Below are 14833 nucleotides of genomic sequence, written 5' to 3'. Positions count from 1 at the left end.
ACAGAAAGAAAATCTAGAGTGAGAATAAAGCAGATGTTCAGGAAGAACAAAGAAAGAAGATCAAGGACTTCTTGGGCTCCCCACAAACCTCCCATCCCTGGTGCCTGCAGCAATCCTGTCCTTGGGCTCCATGACATCCCAGTCCTTGGGCTCCCAATCCTGTCCTTGGGCTCCATGACATCCCAGTCCTTGGGCATCCCAATCCTGTCCTTGGGCTCCATGACATCCCAGTACCTTATAACAAATTCCCCCTGATGTCTGAGCAAGCTTGAATGGGGTTCTGTTACTGGCCCCCCCAGATCTTAACAATGGCACCACCCAACCTGGGTGAGTCTCTAACCCAAGATTTAAAGCCAAACTGGGAGGGTATCAACACCTGTCTAGGGCAGCTCTTGGCCCCACATGATGGCCCACCATGGTCCCAGGGTCCTTCTGGCCTAAGACAAAGCAGAGGGTGTTACCTGCCCAGCTCCTTACCGGCAGGCATTTGGCTCCCCAGATGGAGATCAGCCCAGCAACAAGGCCCAGCACCATGGCAACCCACGGAGAAAAAAAAAACTGGCACGAAGGGCTCACAGCCACACCTCCCGCCAGCACTGCATTGTGGATATGAACCTGCAAAGAAATAGCTTGTGGGTGAGTGAAGTGAGGCAGAGAGGACAGCATCTTGTCCAGAGTTCCTCAGCAAGCTGGCAGTAAGGCAACGCCGTAATGTCCTCCCTGCTCCGCTGATCCTGAAACCACTCATTGCCCTCTGTTGAGACGACCTGGCTTTTGTCAACGGCTTATCTCACCCCACTTCTCAGGCTCGGAGAGCAGTCACCCTGATTGGGAAGCATTTAGGGAATCAGCTTGAAAGTGGTTACTCAGCATCCAACCATCCTCACACTCGTCGGTGATATGTTCCTGGGCACTCAACAGCCCAGTGCTTCAACTTTTCCACCAGAAGGATGGTGTTTTGATTATACCAGCTCAATAAAGGTTATCGTAAGAATTCAATGACACTGGCTGGGTACTCAGTTGGTTAGCATGTCATCCTGATACACCAATGTTGTGAGTTCGATCCCTGATCAGGGCACATACAAGAACCAACCAGTGAATGCATAAATAAGTAGAACAACAAATTGATATTTCTCTCCCTCTCTCCCTTTCTCTAAAATCAGTTAAAACAGGAAAGATTTCTTTTGAAAATAATTAAGTGAGTCACCACTTGTAGGACAGTTAGCCCACCCAGTGCCTGGCATAGAATATGAGTAAATGCCCAATAAAAATAAGCCATTATTATTGTTCTTATTATTTTTGTTATTTGTACTGGCTACTTGGTGCCTATTCCACCCTGTATGACTGGACCCAAAACCTGGGTCCTGGACCACATCTCTGCTATGTCCTTCATTCCTCTAGCACTGGGCCATGCCTTCTCTTACACTTCTTTTTTTTTTGGTATTTTTCTAAAGTTGGAAACCAGGAGGCAGTCAGACAGACTCCCGCATGTGCCCAACCGGGATCCACCTGGCATGCCCACCAGGGGGCAATGCTCTGCCCATCTGGGGTGTCGCTCTGTTGCGACCAGAGCCATTCTAACGCCTGAGGCAGAGGCCATGGAGCCATCCCCAGCGCCCGGGCCAACTTTGCTCCAGTGGAGCCTCGGCTGCAGGAGGGGAAGAGAGAGACAGAGAGGAAGGAGAGGGAGAGGGGTGGAGAAGCAGATGGGCACTTCTCCTGTGTGCCCTGGCTGGGAATCGAACCCGGGACTCCTGCACGCCAGGCCCACGCTCTACTACTGAGCCAACCGGCCAGGGCCCTCTTATACTTCTTACCGCTGCCCCCTCAACTCTAACCAGGTCTAGGGCTCTGGGCCCTGCGACCAGCTGATGACCAAACCTGGCTCCCTGGATGACCTCACCTTGTTTGACCATAGGCTCCCTGTGGCCATGGAGCTTACCTGTGGGGACACCTGCCTCCCCTTAGTACTGCTAACCTGTCATCCACAGCTACATTCTCTCCACTCCAGGTCCCACTGGCTGTCTGGACTTTTTCCAGCACCTCTGGCTGGCTGACCCCACACCTTGATCATCATGGACACTTGTTTTGTCTTTAGATCTACACTCTCTCCAACTTCCCCCACCCAAAACTCTCACACGACCTCCCAGCTCCATTGACAATAGCAGCTAATGCTTGCCCAGCATGTATTCTTGTGAAGCACTTCACAGGCACTGTTTATTAATTCCCACTTTACATACAAAATGTAAGTGGCTTATCCAAGGCCACGTGGCTAGGTTAACATACTTCTTTACTTCTGATTCTTATCATGCCAATCCTGAAATATCTCAGGGTAAGGGGAAAGGCTAATTCTATTCTAGTTTTGTTTTGTTTTTTCTATTGACTCTTGCTCATGGTGGCTGGCTTTAGTAATTAGCAGAAATGGGGTTTAAACCTGGGTTTTGCCTGACCTGTGGTGGCGCAGTGGATAAAGCGTCGACCTGGAAATGCTGAGGTCGCCGGTTCGAAACCCTGGGCTTGCCTGGTCAAGGCACATATGGGAGTTGATACTTCCAGCTCTCCCCACCTTCTCTCTCTGTCTCTCTCTCCCTCTCTGTCTCTCTCTCTCTTCCTTTCTCTCTCCTCTCTAAAATGAATAAATAAAATAAAATTTAAAAAAAAAAAAACAAAAAACCTGTTTTTTTTTGTTTTTTTGCATTTTTCTGAAGCTGGAAACAGGGAGAGACAGTCAGACTCCCGCATGCGCCCGACCGGGATCCACCCGGCACGCCCACCAGGGGCGATGCTCTGCCCATCCTGGGCGTCGCCATGTTGCGACCAGAGCCACTCTAGCGCCTGGGGCAGAGGCCACAGAGCCATCCCCAGCGCCCGGGCCATCTTTGCTCCAATGGAGCCTTGGCTGCGGGAGGGGAAGAGAGAGACAGAGAGGAAGGCGCGGCGGAGGGGTGGAGAAGCAAATGGGCGCTTCTCCTGTGTGCCCTGGCCGGGAATCGAACCCGGGTCCTCCGCACGCTAGGCCGACGCTCTACCGCTGAGCCAACCGGCCAGGGCCTAAACCTGGGTTTTTTTTATGTCAATGCTGATGGATTAAATCACCTCTCCCACTCCTCACCATGTTGATCTTCCCTTCGGGGTGAGTCAAGGCTGACACGGAGATGGCTGTTACTGCGCTGACTGCAAGAGCATAGTAGGTGTTGAACACGGCATTTTTCCTTTCGCTTGGTAGTTTCAGCAGAGCAGAGTTGAAACTTGGCCAGAACATCCACAAGAAGAGGGTGCCTGGGGGCCAGAGAGGATCATCGGCTAGAATCAGCACTCCTGCTCCAAAGCCTGAGCCTCTGCGGAGCTCAGACAGGAGAATCCCAGAGCTGGCAACCTCAGCTTGATCACTCCCTGAGCTCTATGTGACTTTGGGCAAGTCATGTGTCCTTTCTGAAACCTCAAGTTGGTAAGGCCCAGCTAACATACTTCACAGCCAAGGAATCCAAGGCCCTGACAGTTGAAATCATCAAGCCCCAAGCCCCCTGACCCTGGTCTGTGATGGCTAAATGCTTATTTTAAGAAATTAACAACAACAACAACAACAAAAAAAAAAAACAAAGAAATTAACAAGCTGCTTTCCTTCAGCCCAGTGGCTTGATTGATACACTGGGGAACAATTTTTTTTTTTAATTTTATGTTTCATGAGCTTTTAGAACTGTTTATATATATTTCTACATCGCTGATTCCAAATCTGAAATTCGTATTTTGGTGTATGCTCTAGTTGTTATGCAATTTTAATTTTTTTTTGTGACAGTTAATGGCATGCATTGGTTTTAAAATTGGAGTTAAAGGGCAATGACTCTTGGATTGAACATAACCACAAGGCAATTAATGTTTTACAAACATCACTTTTACATAATTGTAGTTGTTTTTAAATGTAAAAAATTATTATCTGATAAAAACACCCTCTTATTTTGTTTTTTTTTTGGATTTTTTAGAGACAGAGAGAGAGTCAGAGAGAGGGATAGACAGGGACAGACAGACAGGAACGGAGAGAGATGAGAAGCATCAATCATTAGTTTTTCATTGTGCATTGTGACACCTTAGTTGTTCATTGACTGCTTTCTCATATGTGCCTTGACCGCGGGCCTTCAGCAGACTGAGTAACCCCTTGCTTGAGCCAGCGACCTTGAGTCCAAGCTGGTGAGCTTTTGCTCAAACCAGATGAGCCCACGCTCAAGCTGGTGACCTCGGGGTCTCGAACCTGGATCCTCAGCATCCCAGTCTGAAGCTCTATCCACTGCACTACTGCCTGGTCAGGCTTATTTTGTTTTCAGATTGAATCATGGCTTCTTCGAGTAGGCATAAATGTAAGATAGTCCTGACACCTTCTATTATATATGTGGCTGTTATACACTTCAACGTCAAAGGCGTAATATTTCATCATTTGTGCATATATTGTCTATTTTCAAGCTCCTCTTGATGATCAAGACAAAAATTGGGCTCCTCATATTGTGTGTCATAATTGTGAAGAAATGCTTCGTGACTGGACAAAAGGAAAACGCAAAGGAATGCCTTTTGGTATTCCCATGGTTTGGCGTGAACCTAAGGACCACAGCAGTGACTGTTATTTCTGTCTGATCCATACAAAGGGCATTGGCAAGAAAAAATGGCATATGATCACATATCCTAATATTCCTTCAGCAATACAACCTATCCCACACTATGAGACACTCCCGTTTCCAGTTTTCAATGGTTTTATTTCTTCTAAGGACAAAGAAAGTGAACATGGTGACCAAGTGTATTTTGATAAGATGCATGAGGAAATGGTTGTAGAATCTGAAGGGTCTTCTTCTGATGCCAAGCAGTCATTAACCCCTCAGCAGTTTAGCCAACCCGAATTGAATGACTTAGTAAGAGATTTGGGCCTATCAAAGAAAGCAGCTGAGTTATTAGCCTCCAGGCTTCAAGAAAAGAATGTACTTCACTGGTCAGTTAAAGTATCCCATTTCAGGAAGCGTGAACAAATTTTTGTGGACTTTTTTTTTCCTGAAGACAAACACTTTGTTTACTGTCATATCAGTAGTCTTCTCAGCCAGCTAGGTGTTACCACTTACAGTCCAACAGAATGGCGGCTATTTCTGGACATCTCTAAATGAGTCTGATATGTGTTCTCCTACACAACAGTAATGTTTATGCAGCGGTTCCAATTGGTTATTCAACTCATCTGCAAGAAGATTATAATGACATAAAAATTGTCCTCGACTTTCTGAAGTATGAGGAGCATAACTGGATCATTTGTGTGGATCTTTTTTTTTTTTTTTTTCATTTTTCTGAAGCTGGAAACAGGGAGAGACAGTCAGACAGACTCCCGCATGCACCCGACCGGGATCCACCCAGCACGCCCACCAGGGGCGATGCTCTGCCCACCAGGGGGCGATGCTTTGCCCATCCTGGGCATCGCCATGTTGCGACCAGAGCCACTCCAGCGCCTGGGGCAGAGGCCAAGAAGCCATCCCCAGCGCCCGGGCCATCTTTGCTCCAATGGAGCCTTGGCTGCGGGAGGGGAAGAGAGAGACAGAGAGGAAAGCATGGCGGAGGGGTGGAGAAGCAACTGGGCGCTTCTCCTGTGTGCCCTGGCCGGGAATCGAACCCGGGTCCTCCGCACGCTAGGCCGACGCTCTACCGCTGAGCCAACCGGCCAGGGCCTTGTGTGGATCTTAAAATGGTAAATTTCCTGTTAGGACAACAGAGAGGTTTCACGAAGTATCCTTGCTTTCTGTGTTTGTGGGACAGCCAAGCTCGGAGAAATACTGGACACAAAAGGAGTGGCCGAAACGTGAAGCTCTGGAAGTAAGGATGCAAGATTTTGTGAATGAACCTGTAGTTAATCAAGACAGGATCATTTCCCCCCCACTTCACATCAAACTTGGCTTAATGAAGCAGTTTGTTCAGGCTTTGAATAGAGAAAGTGAATATTTCAACATATTATTTCTGCTTTTCCTGCCTTGTCTTTCGAGAAGATAAAAGCAGGTATATTCGATGGACCTCAAATTCAAACCCTCATACATGACGAAGAATTTGACAGGAAGATGAATAAGAAGGAGAAAGCAGCATGGCAGTCTTTTGTGGCAGTTACAAAGAACTTCCTTGGCAACAAAAAAGCAGAAAACTATGAATTTCTGGTTCAAAGGATGCTGTTGACTTTCCGTGACATTGGATGTAACATGAGCATTAAGATTCACTTCCTGGACCCTGGCCGGTTGGCTCAGTGGTAGAGCGTCAGCCTGGCGTGCAAGGGGTCCCGGGTACGATTCCCAGCCAGGGCACACAGGAGAAGCGCCCATTTGCTTCTCCACCCCTCCCCCTCTCCTTCCTCTCTGTCTCTCTCTACCCCTCCCGCAGCCAAGGCTCCATTGGAGCAAAGATGGCCCCTGTGCTGAGGATGGCTCCTTGGCCTCTGCCCCAGGCGCTGGAGTGGCTCTGGTCGCAACAGAGTGACGCCCCAGAGGGGCAGAGCATCGCCCCCTGGTGGGCAGAGCGTTGTCCCCTGGTGGGCGTGCTGGGTGGATCCCGGTCCGGCGCATGCGGGAGTCTGTCTGACTATCTCTCCCTGTTTCCAGCTTCGGAAAAATACAAAAAAAAAAATATTCACTTCCTGAACTGTCACCTTGATAAGTTTCTCGAAAATCTTGGAGCTGTTAGTGATGGCAGACTACTGCTGGAGCATCAAATGGGATTGTCCTCAACAAGTACACAAAGGCAAGAGCTACAAACGCAAATTTTTGCCTGAATAGAATTTAAATAAGTTTTGTGCAAATTTTATGATTAAAATAAGTGTTTTAATATGTTCTATTTTGAAATTGTAGACAAATTCTGATGCGATCATATCTTTTAGTGTATTAGTGTATTTACTGCATTATATAAATTATTATATTTTCACAAAGATGATGCCCAGGAAGACATTCTACGTCATTATGTTCAACTAAATGTTGAAAATTTTACAATAAGATGAAAACCTAAAATCTTGAATTGCAAAAAAACTGTTGCTTATAGAGAAAAACTAATGTCAGATTTGAGATCAGCCCACTCGAATTAGGTAAGAACAAGTGATTTTGTGGATGCAACAAAAATTTTGTTCGCCAGTGTATTCAGTCACCTGCTGTCGCGCTCACTGGTTGATTTCCTCCAAGCTTCTCTCAGAAGTCTGAGTTCATCATTTTCACCACAGTTTTTCAAATATACACCATTATCGCTCTTCTGTTCCCATCCCTCTTCCTTTCTCCACTTCGGGGCTCTACTTTCCTCACTTGCCCAATTTCTTCCTTTAAACTGAGGCTAAACAGATAGAATGAACATATTTAAACTCAAACACAGGAAGTCTCCCCTCTCCTTTGGTTATGAACGAAGAGGGGTACTCTAGAGCAGTGGTCCCCAACCTTTTTTGGGCCACAAACCGGTTTAATGTCAGAAAATATTTTCACAGACCAGCCTTTAGGGTGTAATGGATAAATGTATCACGTGACCGAGAGACAAGCGTCAAGAGTGAGTCTTAGATGGATGTAACAGAGGGAATCTGGTCATTTAAAAAAAATAAAACATCGTTCAGACTTAAATATAAATAAAATGGAAGTAATGTAAGTTATTTATTCTTTCTCTGCGGACCGGTACCAAATGGCCCACGGACCAGTATCGGTCCACGGCCTGGGGGTTGGGGACCACTGCTCTAGAGGGAAAGGCTTCATTCAAAGGTCTGAATTCTTCAAATATCATTTGAGAAAACAAGCCCTTGCAGAGGGGCTTCAGACACCCAGGGCAGGTTGGTGAAAGAGAGAGTTTCTGCAGAGTGCTTTCAGAGCCTCTCTCACCCCAGGTACGAGACCACCCACCCACCGCATTCTTACCCAGCATGGCAAACAGACTGGGGCTCACTGCCTCCCGATCTTTCTCCTGCGCGCTCTTGGCCAGAGGTCTTGGGAGACACCAGGCCACAGTCAGCCCAAAATAGGCCGCGAACACGTACATCATGCTTTCATTCTCCTCCGCCTGCAACAAAACCCAAGGCGCAGTGAGTCTCGGTTGTCCTCTGCAGAGGGGCAAACTTCGGTGTTCCTTGGAGAAAGTTCTGAGCTTCATATAGGAAGTGTGACTTGAAGTCATGAGACTGGCGATGGAGCTTATCCCGCCCAGCAGGTCCCCTTTCAGGGGAGCCGCACGAGTAGCTGAACGTTTATTCCAAGGAGGTTGCTGGTGGGTCCTATTCGTAGCTTTTAAATGCTTTTGGCTATGGTCCCCTTAGGTAGGGCCAAAAGCCACATGGCCATGTTCCCGCACTGCTTCCTACCTTTCCGCGGAATTTCACAGACTGATGAGTAATAGAGACTTTGCAACATGAAGCAGTCAGACTTCTCATAACTGAACTGAAGTGTTTAGTAAATTCTAGCTACAAGCTAATTTTGCTTTATGAATATTAAGTTTAGTAATCCTTATTAACTCAGTGGGCTACTCCTAAATCCTGTCAACCGTGCCTTCAAAAAATACCCAAAATTGACAGAATTTTTACCACCACACCTCATTGACCCCACCTTGGTTTAAACCATCATCACCACAACCCCAAATTGTTGTGACGACCTCTTTAACAAGTGAGCAAAGTGAACATCCTCAGTGATGAGAAAAATGCCATCTGGCTGTGTGATTTTAGGCAATCCCTTCCCCTCTCTTTCTCATCTGTGATCAGCCCTCATCTTACTTGATTATATCTGACTACAGGGTCACAACTACAGCAGAAGAGCTGGGAAAACCATCTGGCCTGGCCTCACCGTCAGAAGCTGATCTCAGCCTTTGACCTTTCACGGTCTCCCCCAATGTGATCACATGTACAATTAGTGACATGACACACATCAACTGGTTTGAAAGAAGATGCTGGCCATGCAGCTTGCTGGACCACAGCTGGTGGGGCCATGGGAATTAATTATCTTTTTATGCATCCCATAATTATCTTGTGATTCCTACAGTATCATATTTTGGAAGTTAAAGGCATTCATTTGCTATATTTTAACATTTTAGCACAGACCATATTTTTGTAATTCCACTTAGATCTGGCTTCAATTTTTTTTTTTTTTTTTTTTTTTTTTGTATTTTTCTGAAGCTGGAAATGGGGAGAGACAGTCAGACAGACTCCCGCATGTGCCGACCGGGATCCACCCGGCACGCCCACCAGGGGCGACGCTCTGCCCACCAGGGGGCGATGCTCTGCCCATCCTGGGCGTCGCCATGTTGCGACCAGAGCCACTCCAGCGCCTGGGGCAGAGGCCAAGGAGCCATCCCCAGCGCCCGGGCCATCTTTGCTCCAGTGGAGCCTTGGCTGCGGGAGGGGAAGAGAGAGACAGAGAGGAAGGGGGGGGGGGTGGAGAAGCAAATGGGCGCTTCTCCTATGTGCCCTGGCCAGGAATCGAACCTGGGTCCCCCGCAGGCCAGGCCGACGCTCTACCGCTGAGCCAACCGGCCAGAGCCTGGCTTCAATTTTTAAATTCCAGAAGCCTCACCAAATGGAGGTCACCCTTTCCACCTCCTCACCCCTCCTCACAGCATCATGACTCACGTAGAGATATTGCCTGTTGACCGTCATCATGGCACTAAAAGCTGTCACCTCCATCAGCACCATCAACACCAGCTGCACTAGGTTGGTCTTCCCCAGGATAGCACCTGCTGAGATCAGCACAGTCATAGCACTCACGGTGGCCCGCCGAATCCTGAGGAGCGAGGGTGAGACAGGGATGACTAAGAAGGAAAGACGCCTCTCATTCATTTAAAAACACTTGTTGAGGATCTACTTACTCTCTTCTTGGCACTGTTCAAAAAAGTCGGGACACAGTAGAACAAAAAGGCAAGATTTGTGCCTGTATGGGGATTGATGCCGCCCAGCCTGAGATTCCCTTCCCCCCCTTCCCCCATCGGGGTGGCGTCTACACTCTGAGTGATCTCTCATTCATTCTGAGGATGCTCGAGGTTCCCATAGGAATTTCACGATGAGTTGCAGAGGCCAAATGTTCCCTCAGGGCTCCCTTCTGACAACTGGGAATCTGCCTACGACTTTTCTTCTGCTTAGACTTTTGACAATTGCCCCCAATGTGATTGCATGGACAGTTAGTGACGCACATCGACTGGTTTGAAAGAAAATGCTGGCTATGCAGCTTGCTGGACCACAGCTGGTGGGGCCATGGGAATTAATTATCTCTTTATACATCCTATTATTATCTTGTGATTCCTACAGTATCGTATTTTGGAAGTTAAAGGCACTCATTTGCTATGTTTAAACATTTAGCACAGACCGCACAAACGCTCAGTAGAGGGCGCTCTTCACCTGCACGCCGCTGCGCCGGCCGCCACCCTCATTTCCTCTCCCTCTTCATGGTAGTGGAGAAATACCGGGTTTGGAAGTAGGACAAACCTGGCTTCCAGTCTCAGCCTTTCCACTTGAGCAGCTATTTAATCTCACTAAGCCTGTTTCTCCATCTGTAGACTGAGAATAATAAAATTATCTCATGGCAGTCCTGTGGGGGTCAGAAGGAACATTCGTGCCTGTGTGTCTAGTACCCTGACTGCACAAATACCTGAGGAGTAGAAGTCAGTATTATTAGCACTACTATTGATTCCTTCCTCCTCTTGTCAAATGAGCAAGCTCAGTGTGGGGATTCAGGAGGATAAAACAATTTTTGTTTCTGAGGAATTTATGATTCAGCTGGGGAGACAGGACTGACATTATGAACCCTGATATCACTATCTGACCAGAAGCTACAGGGAAACATTGAAGGAGAAAACAGTGTGGACTGGACTCATCAAGGAGGGTTTTCCAGTGGAGGAGGCACTGAATAGAGCAATCCACAATGGTTAAACCAACCCATCCTCCCCCGGGCACCTTGCTCTGAGACCCACCCCTCCCCGGGAGTTGATAATGATGCTTCAACCACCACCACCACCACAATAATAATAATTTATTGAGCACCGTGTATAACAGACTTGCAACTATATCACCTCATTTACATTTTTTTCAATTACAGCTGACATTCAATGTTATTTTATATTAGTTTCAGGTGAACAGCATAGTAATTAGACATTTATATAATTTACAAGGTGATCCCAACATAATTCTAGCACCCATCTGGCACCATTTTAGTTATTACAATATTATTGACTATATTCCCTATATTGTACTTTACAGCTTCATGTCTGTTTTGTAATTACTACTTCGTACTTCTTAATTCCTTCACCTTTTCGTGTGTGTGTGTGTGTGTGTGTGTGTATGTGTGTGTGTTAGAGACAGAGAGGACAGAGAGAGAGAGAGAGAGACAGAGAGAGGGACAGAGATGAGAAACTGGTGAGCCCACACTCAAGGCGGCTCTCTCGGGGTTTCGAACCTGGGTCCTCTGTGCCCCAGTCCAATGATCTATCCACTGTGCTACCACCTGGTCAGGCTCCCTCACCTTTTACACTCAGCCTCCCAACTCTCCTCCCATCTGGCAACCATCAGTTTGTTCTCTGTATCTATGAGTCTGTTTCTGTTTTGTTTGTTCATTTATTTTGTTCTTTAGATTCCACATGTAAGTGAAATCCTATGGTATTTGTCTTTCTCTGCCTGACTTATTTCAATTAGTATAATACTCTCTAAATTCATCCATGCTGTTGCAAATGGTAAGAGTTCATTCTTTTTAAAGGCCAAGTAATATTCATTGTTTATATGGACCACATCTTTGTCCATTTGTTTATTGATGGGTATTTGGGCTGCTCCCAATCTTGGCTATTGTAAATAATGCCACAATGAACAAAGGAATGCATACATACATTTTTTCAAATTAGTTTTTTAAAATTTCTTCACATATATACCTAGAAGTAGAATTGCTGAACCATAAGGTTCTATTTTTAAAAAGACTTTATTTATTCATTTTATTATTATTATTATTTTTTTTTACAGAGACAGAGAGGGAGTCAGAGTGAGGGATAGACAGAGACAGACAGACAGGAACGGAGAGATGAGAAGCATCAATCATTAGTTTTTCATTGCGCATTGTGACACCTTAGTTGTTCATTGATTGCTTTCTCATACGTGCCTTGACCGCGGGCCTTCAGCAGACTGAGTAACCCCTTGCTGGAGCCAGCGACCTTGGGTCCAAGCTGGTGAGCTTTGCTCAAACCAGATGAGCTCACGCTCAAGCTGGCGACCTCCGGGTCTCGAACCTGGGTCTTCCGCATCCCAGTCCAACGCTCTATCCACTGCGCCACCGCCTGGTCAGGCTATTTATTCATTTTAAAGAGAGTAGATAGAGAGCGAGAAAGGCAGGGGAGGAGCAGGAAGCACTAACTAGTAGTAGCTTCTCATATGTGCCTTGACCGGGCAAGCCCAGGGTTTCAAACCAGCAACCTCAGCATTCCAGATCGACACTTGATCCACTGCGCCACCGCAGGCCAGGCAAGCTAGTTCTAGTTTTAATTTTTTGAAGAACCTCCGTACTCTTTTCCACAGTGGCTGTACCAATTTGCAATCCCACCAACAATGCACAAGGGTTCCCTTTTCTCCACATTCTCATCAATATTGGTTGTTTGTTGATTTACTGATGATAGCCATTCTGACAGGTATGAAGTGATATCTTATTGTGGTTTTAATTTTCATTTATTTGATAATTAGTGACTTTGAGCATTTTTTTCAGATGTCTGTTGGCTATCATGAGTCCTCTTTGAAGAAATGTCTATTCAGATCCTCTACCTATTTCTTAATTGGAATTTTCTTTTTTTGGTGTTGAGTTGTATGAGTTCTGTATAACTTTGGGATATAACTCTTTATCAAATGCATCAGTGATGAATATATTCTCCCATTCGTAGGTTGTCTTTTTGTTTTTTTTTTTATAGTTTTCTTCGATGTGCAAAACTTTTTTTTAAGTGAAAGGAAGGGAGATAATGAGACAGACTCCCATATGTGCCCTGACCAGGATACACCCAACAACCCCCGTCTAAGGCCAATGCTGGAATCAACCAAGCTATTTTTAGCACCTGAGGCCAACACTTGGACCAAATGAGCCACTGGCTGTGGAAGGGGAAGAGGGAGAGAAAGAGGAGAAAGAGGAGGAAAGAAGCAGATGGTTGTTTCTCTTATATGCCCTGAGTGGGAATTGAACCCAGGATATCCACATGCCAGGCCAATGTTCTATCCACTGAGCTACCAGCCAGGACCTGTACAAAACATTTTAGTTTGATGTAGTTCTAGTTGTTTATTTTTCTTTTGCTTTCCTTGCCTGAGGAGATATATATAAAAAATATATTACTAAGAGTAACGTCAGAGATTTTACTGCTTATGTTTTCTTCTAGAAGTTTTATGATTTCAGGTCTTACTTTTAAGTTTTCAATCTATGTTTAGTTTATTCTTGTATATGGTGGAAGAAAGTGGTCTAGTTTCTTTTTTTGCATATATTTGTCTAATTTACCCAACACCATTTATTAAACAGACTCTCTTTACCCCATTTTATATTCTTGCCTCCTTTATCATATGTTAATTGAACATATAGATGGATTTATTTATGAGCTCTCTATTATGTTTCACTGATCTATGTGTCTTTTTTATGCCAGTAACATGCTGTTTTGATTACTATACCCTTGTAGTAGAGTTTTATATCAGGTATTGTAATACCTCCAACTTTGTTCTTCTTTTTCAGAATTGTTCTGGCTATTCAGGATCTTTGTGAGTCCATATAAATTTGATGATTATTTGTTCTAGTTCTGTGAAAATGTCATTGGTATTTTGATAGGGATTGCATTGAATCTATAGATTGCTTTGGGTAATATGAACATTTTAATGATGTTAGTTCTTCCTACCCATGAGCATGGTATGTGTTTTTATTTATTTTATCTTCTTTAATTTCTTTCTTTAATGTCTTATAATTTTTTGAGTATAGATCTTTAACCTCCTTGGTTAATTTTTTTTTCTTTTTACAGGGACAGAGAGAATCAGAGAGAGGGATAGATAGGGACAGACAGACAGGAATGGAGAGAGATGAAAAGCATCAATTCTTTGTTGCGGCACTTTAGTTGTTCATTGATTGCTTTGTCATATGTGCCTTGACTGAGCTCAAGCTGGTGAGCTTTGCTCATACCAGATGAACTCGCGCTCAAGCTGGCAACCTCAGGGTCTCAAACCTGGGTCTTCCACATCCCAGTTCTACACTCTATCCACTGCGCCACCACCTGGTCAGGCAGGTTATTTGTTTTAAAGATATTTATTTATTCATTTTTAGAGAGGAGAGAGAGAGAGAAAAGGAGAGAAATGGGGAGGAGCAGGAAGCATCGACCCCCATATGTGCCTTGATCAGAGAAGCCCAGGGTTTCAAACCAGCAACCTCAGCATTCCAGTTTGATGCTTTTATCCACTGCATCACCAAATGTCAGGTCCTTTATTATTTTTGAATATTAATTTTGTATCTTGCTAATTTAATGAACTTATTTTTTTTTTAATTTTTATTTTATTTATTCATTTTTAGAGAGGAGACAGAGAGTGAGAGAGAGAAGGGGGTGGAGCAGGAAGCATCAACTCCCATATGTGCCTTGACCAGGCAAGCCCAGGGTTTTGAACCGGCGACCTCAGCATTTCTAGGTCGACGCTTTATCCACTGCGCCACCACATGTCAGGCAAATGAACTTATTTATTCTAGTAGTTTTTTGTTTTTTTGTGGACCTTTTAGGGTTATCTATATAGAATCATGTCATCTGCAAATAATGATGGCTTTACTTCTCTTCTTCCTTTCCAATTTGGATATATTTTATTTCTTTTTCTTTCCTGACTGCTGTGGTTAGGACTTCCTCATTT

At 45.2% G+C, this 14833-nt stretch overlaps 1 protein-coding gene across 1 annotated transcript in view; it reads right to left on the bottom strand.

The window, feature by feature from the left end:
• LOC136329182 (RH-like protein) overlaps nucleotides 1-14833 on the bottom strand; it is a 45176-nt gene that overhangs the window by 15765 nt on the left and 14578 nt on the right. Inside the window, exons 3-6 of the mRNA XM_066265131.1 lie at nucleotides 9584-9734; nucleotides 7887-8028; nucleotides 3113-3279; nucleotides 478-615 (exon numbers count right to left, since the gene is read on the bottom strand). Of these exons, the coding sequence (XP_066121228.1) occupies nucleotides 478-615; nucleotides 3113-3279; nucleotides 7887-8028; nucleotides 9584-9734 (598 nt within the window). The remainder of the gene's footprint in view (nucleotides 1-477; nucleotides 616-3112; nucleotides 3280-7886; nucleotides 8029-9583; nucleotides 9735-14833) is intronic.

This window comes from Saccopteryx bilineata, chromosome 3, assembly GCF_036850765.1.
Source record: "Saccopteryx bilineata isolate mSacBil1 chromosome 3, mSacBil1_pri_phased_curated, whole genome shotgun sequence".
NCBI classification, from domain to species: domain Eukaryota; kingdom Metazoa; phylum Chordata; class Mammalia; order Chiroptera; family Emballonuridae; genus Saccopteryx; species Saccopteryx bilineata.
The sequence above is the reverse complement of the archived record's forward strand: the minus strand, read 5'-3'. Positions and strand labels throughout refer to the sequence as shown.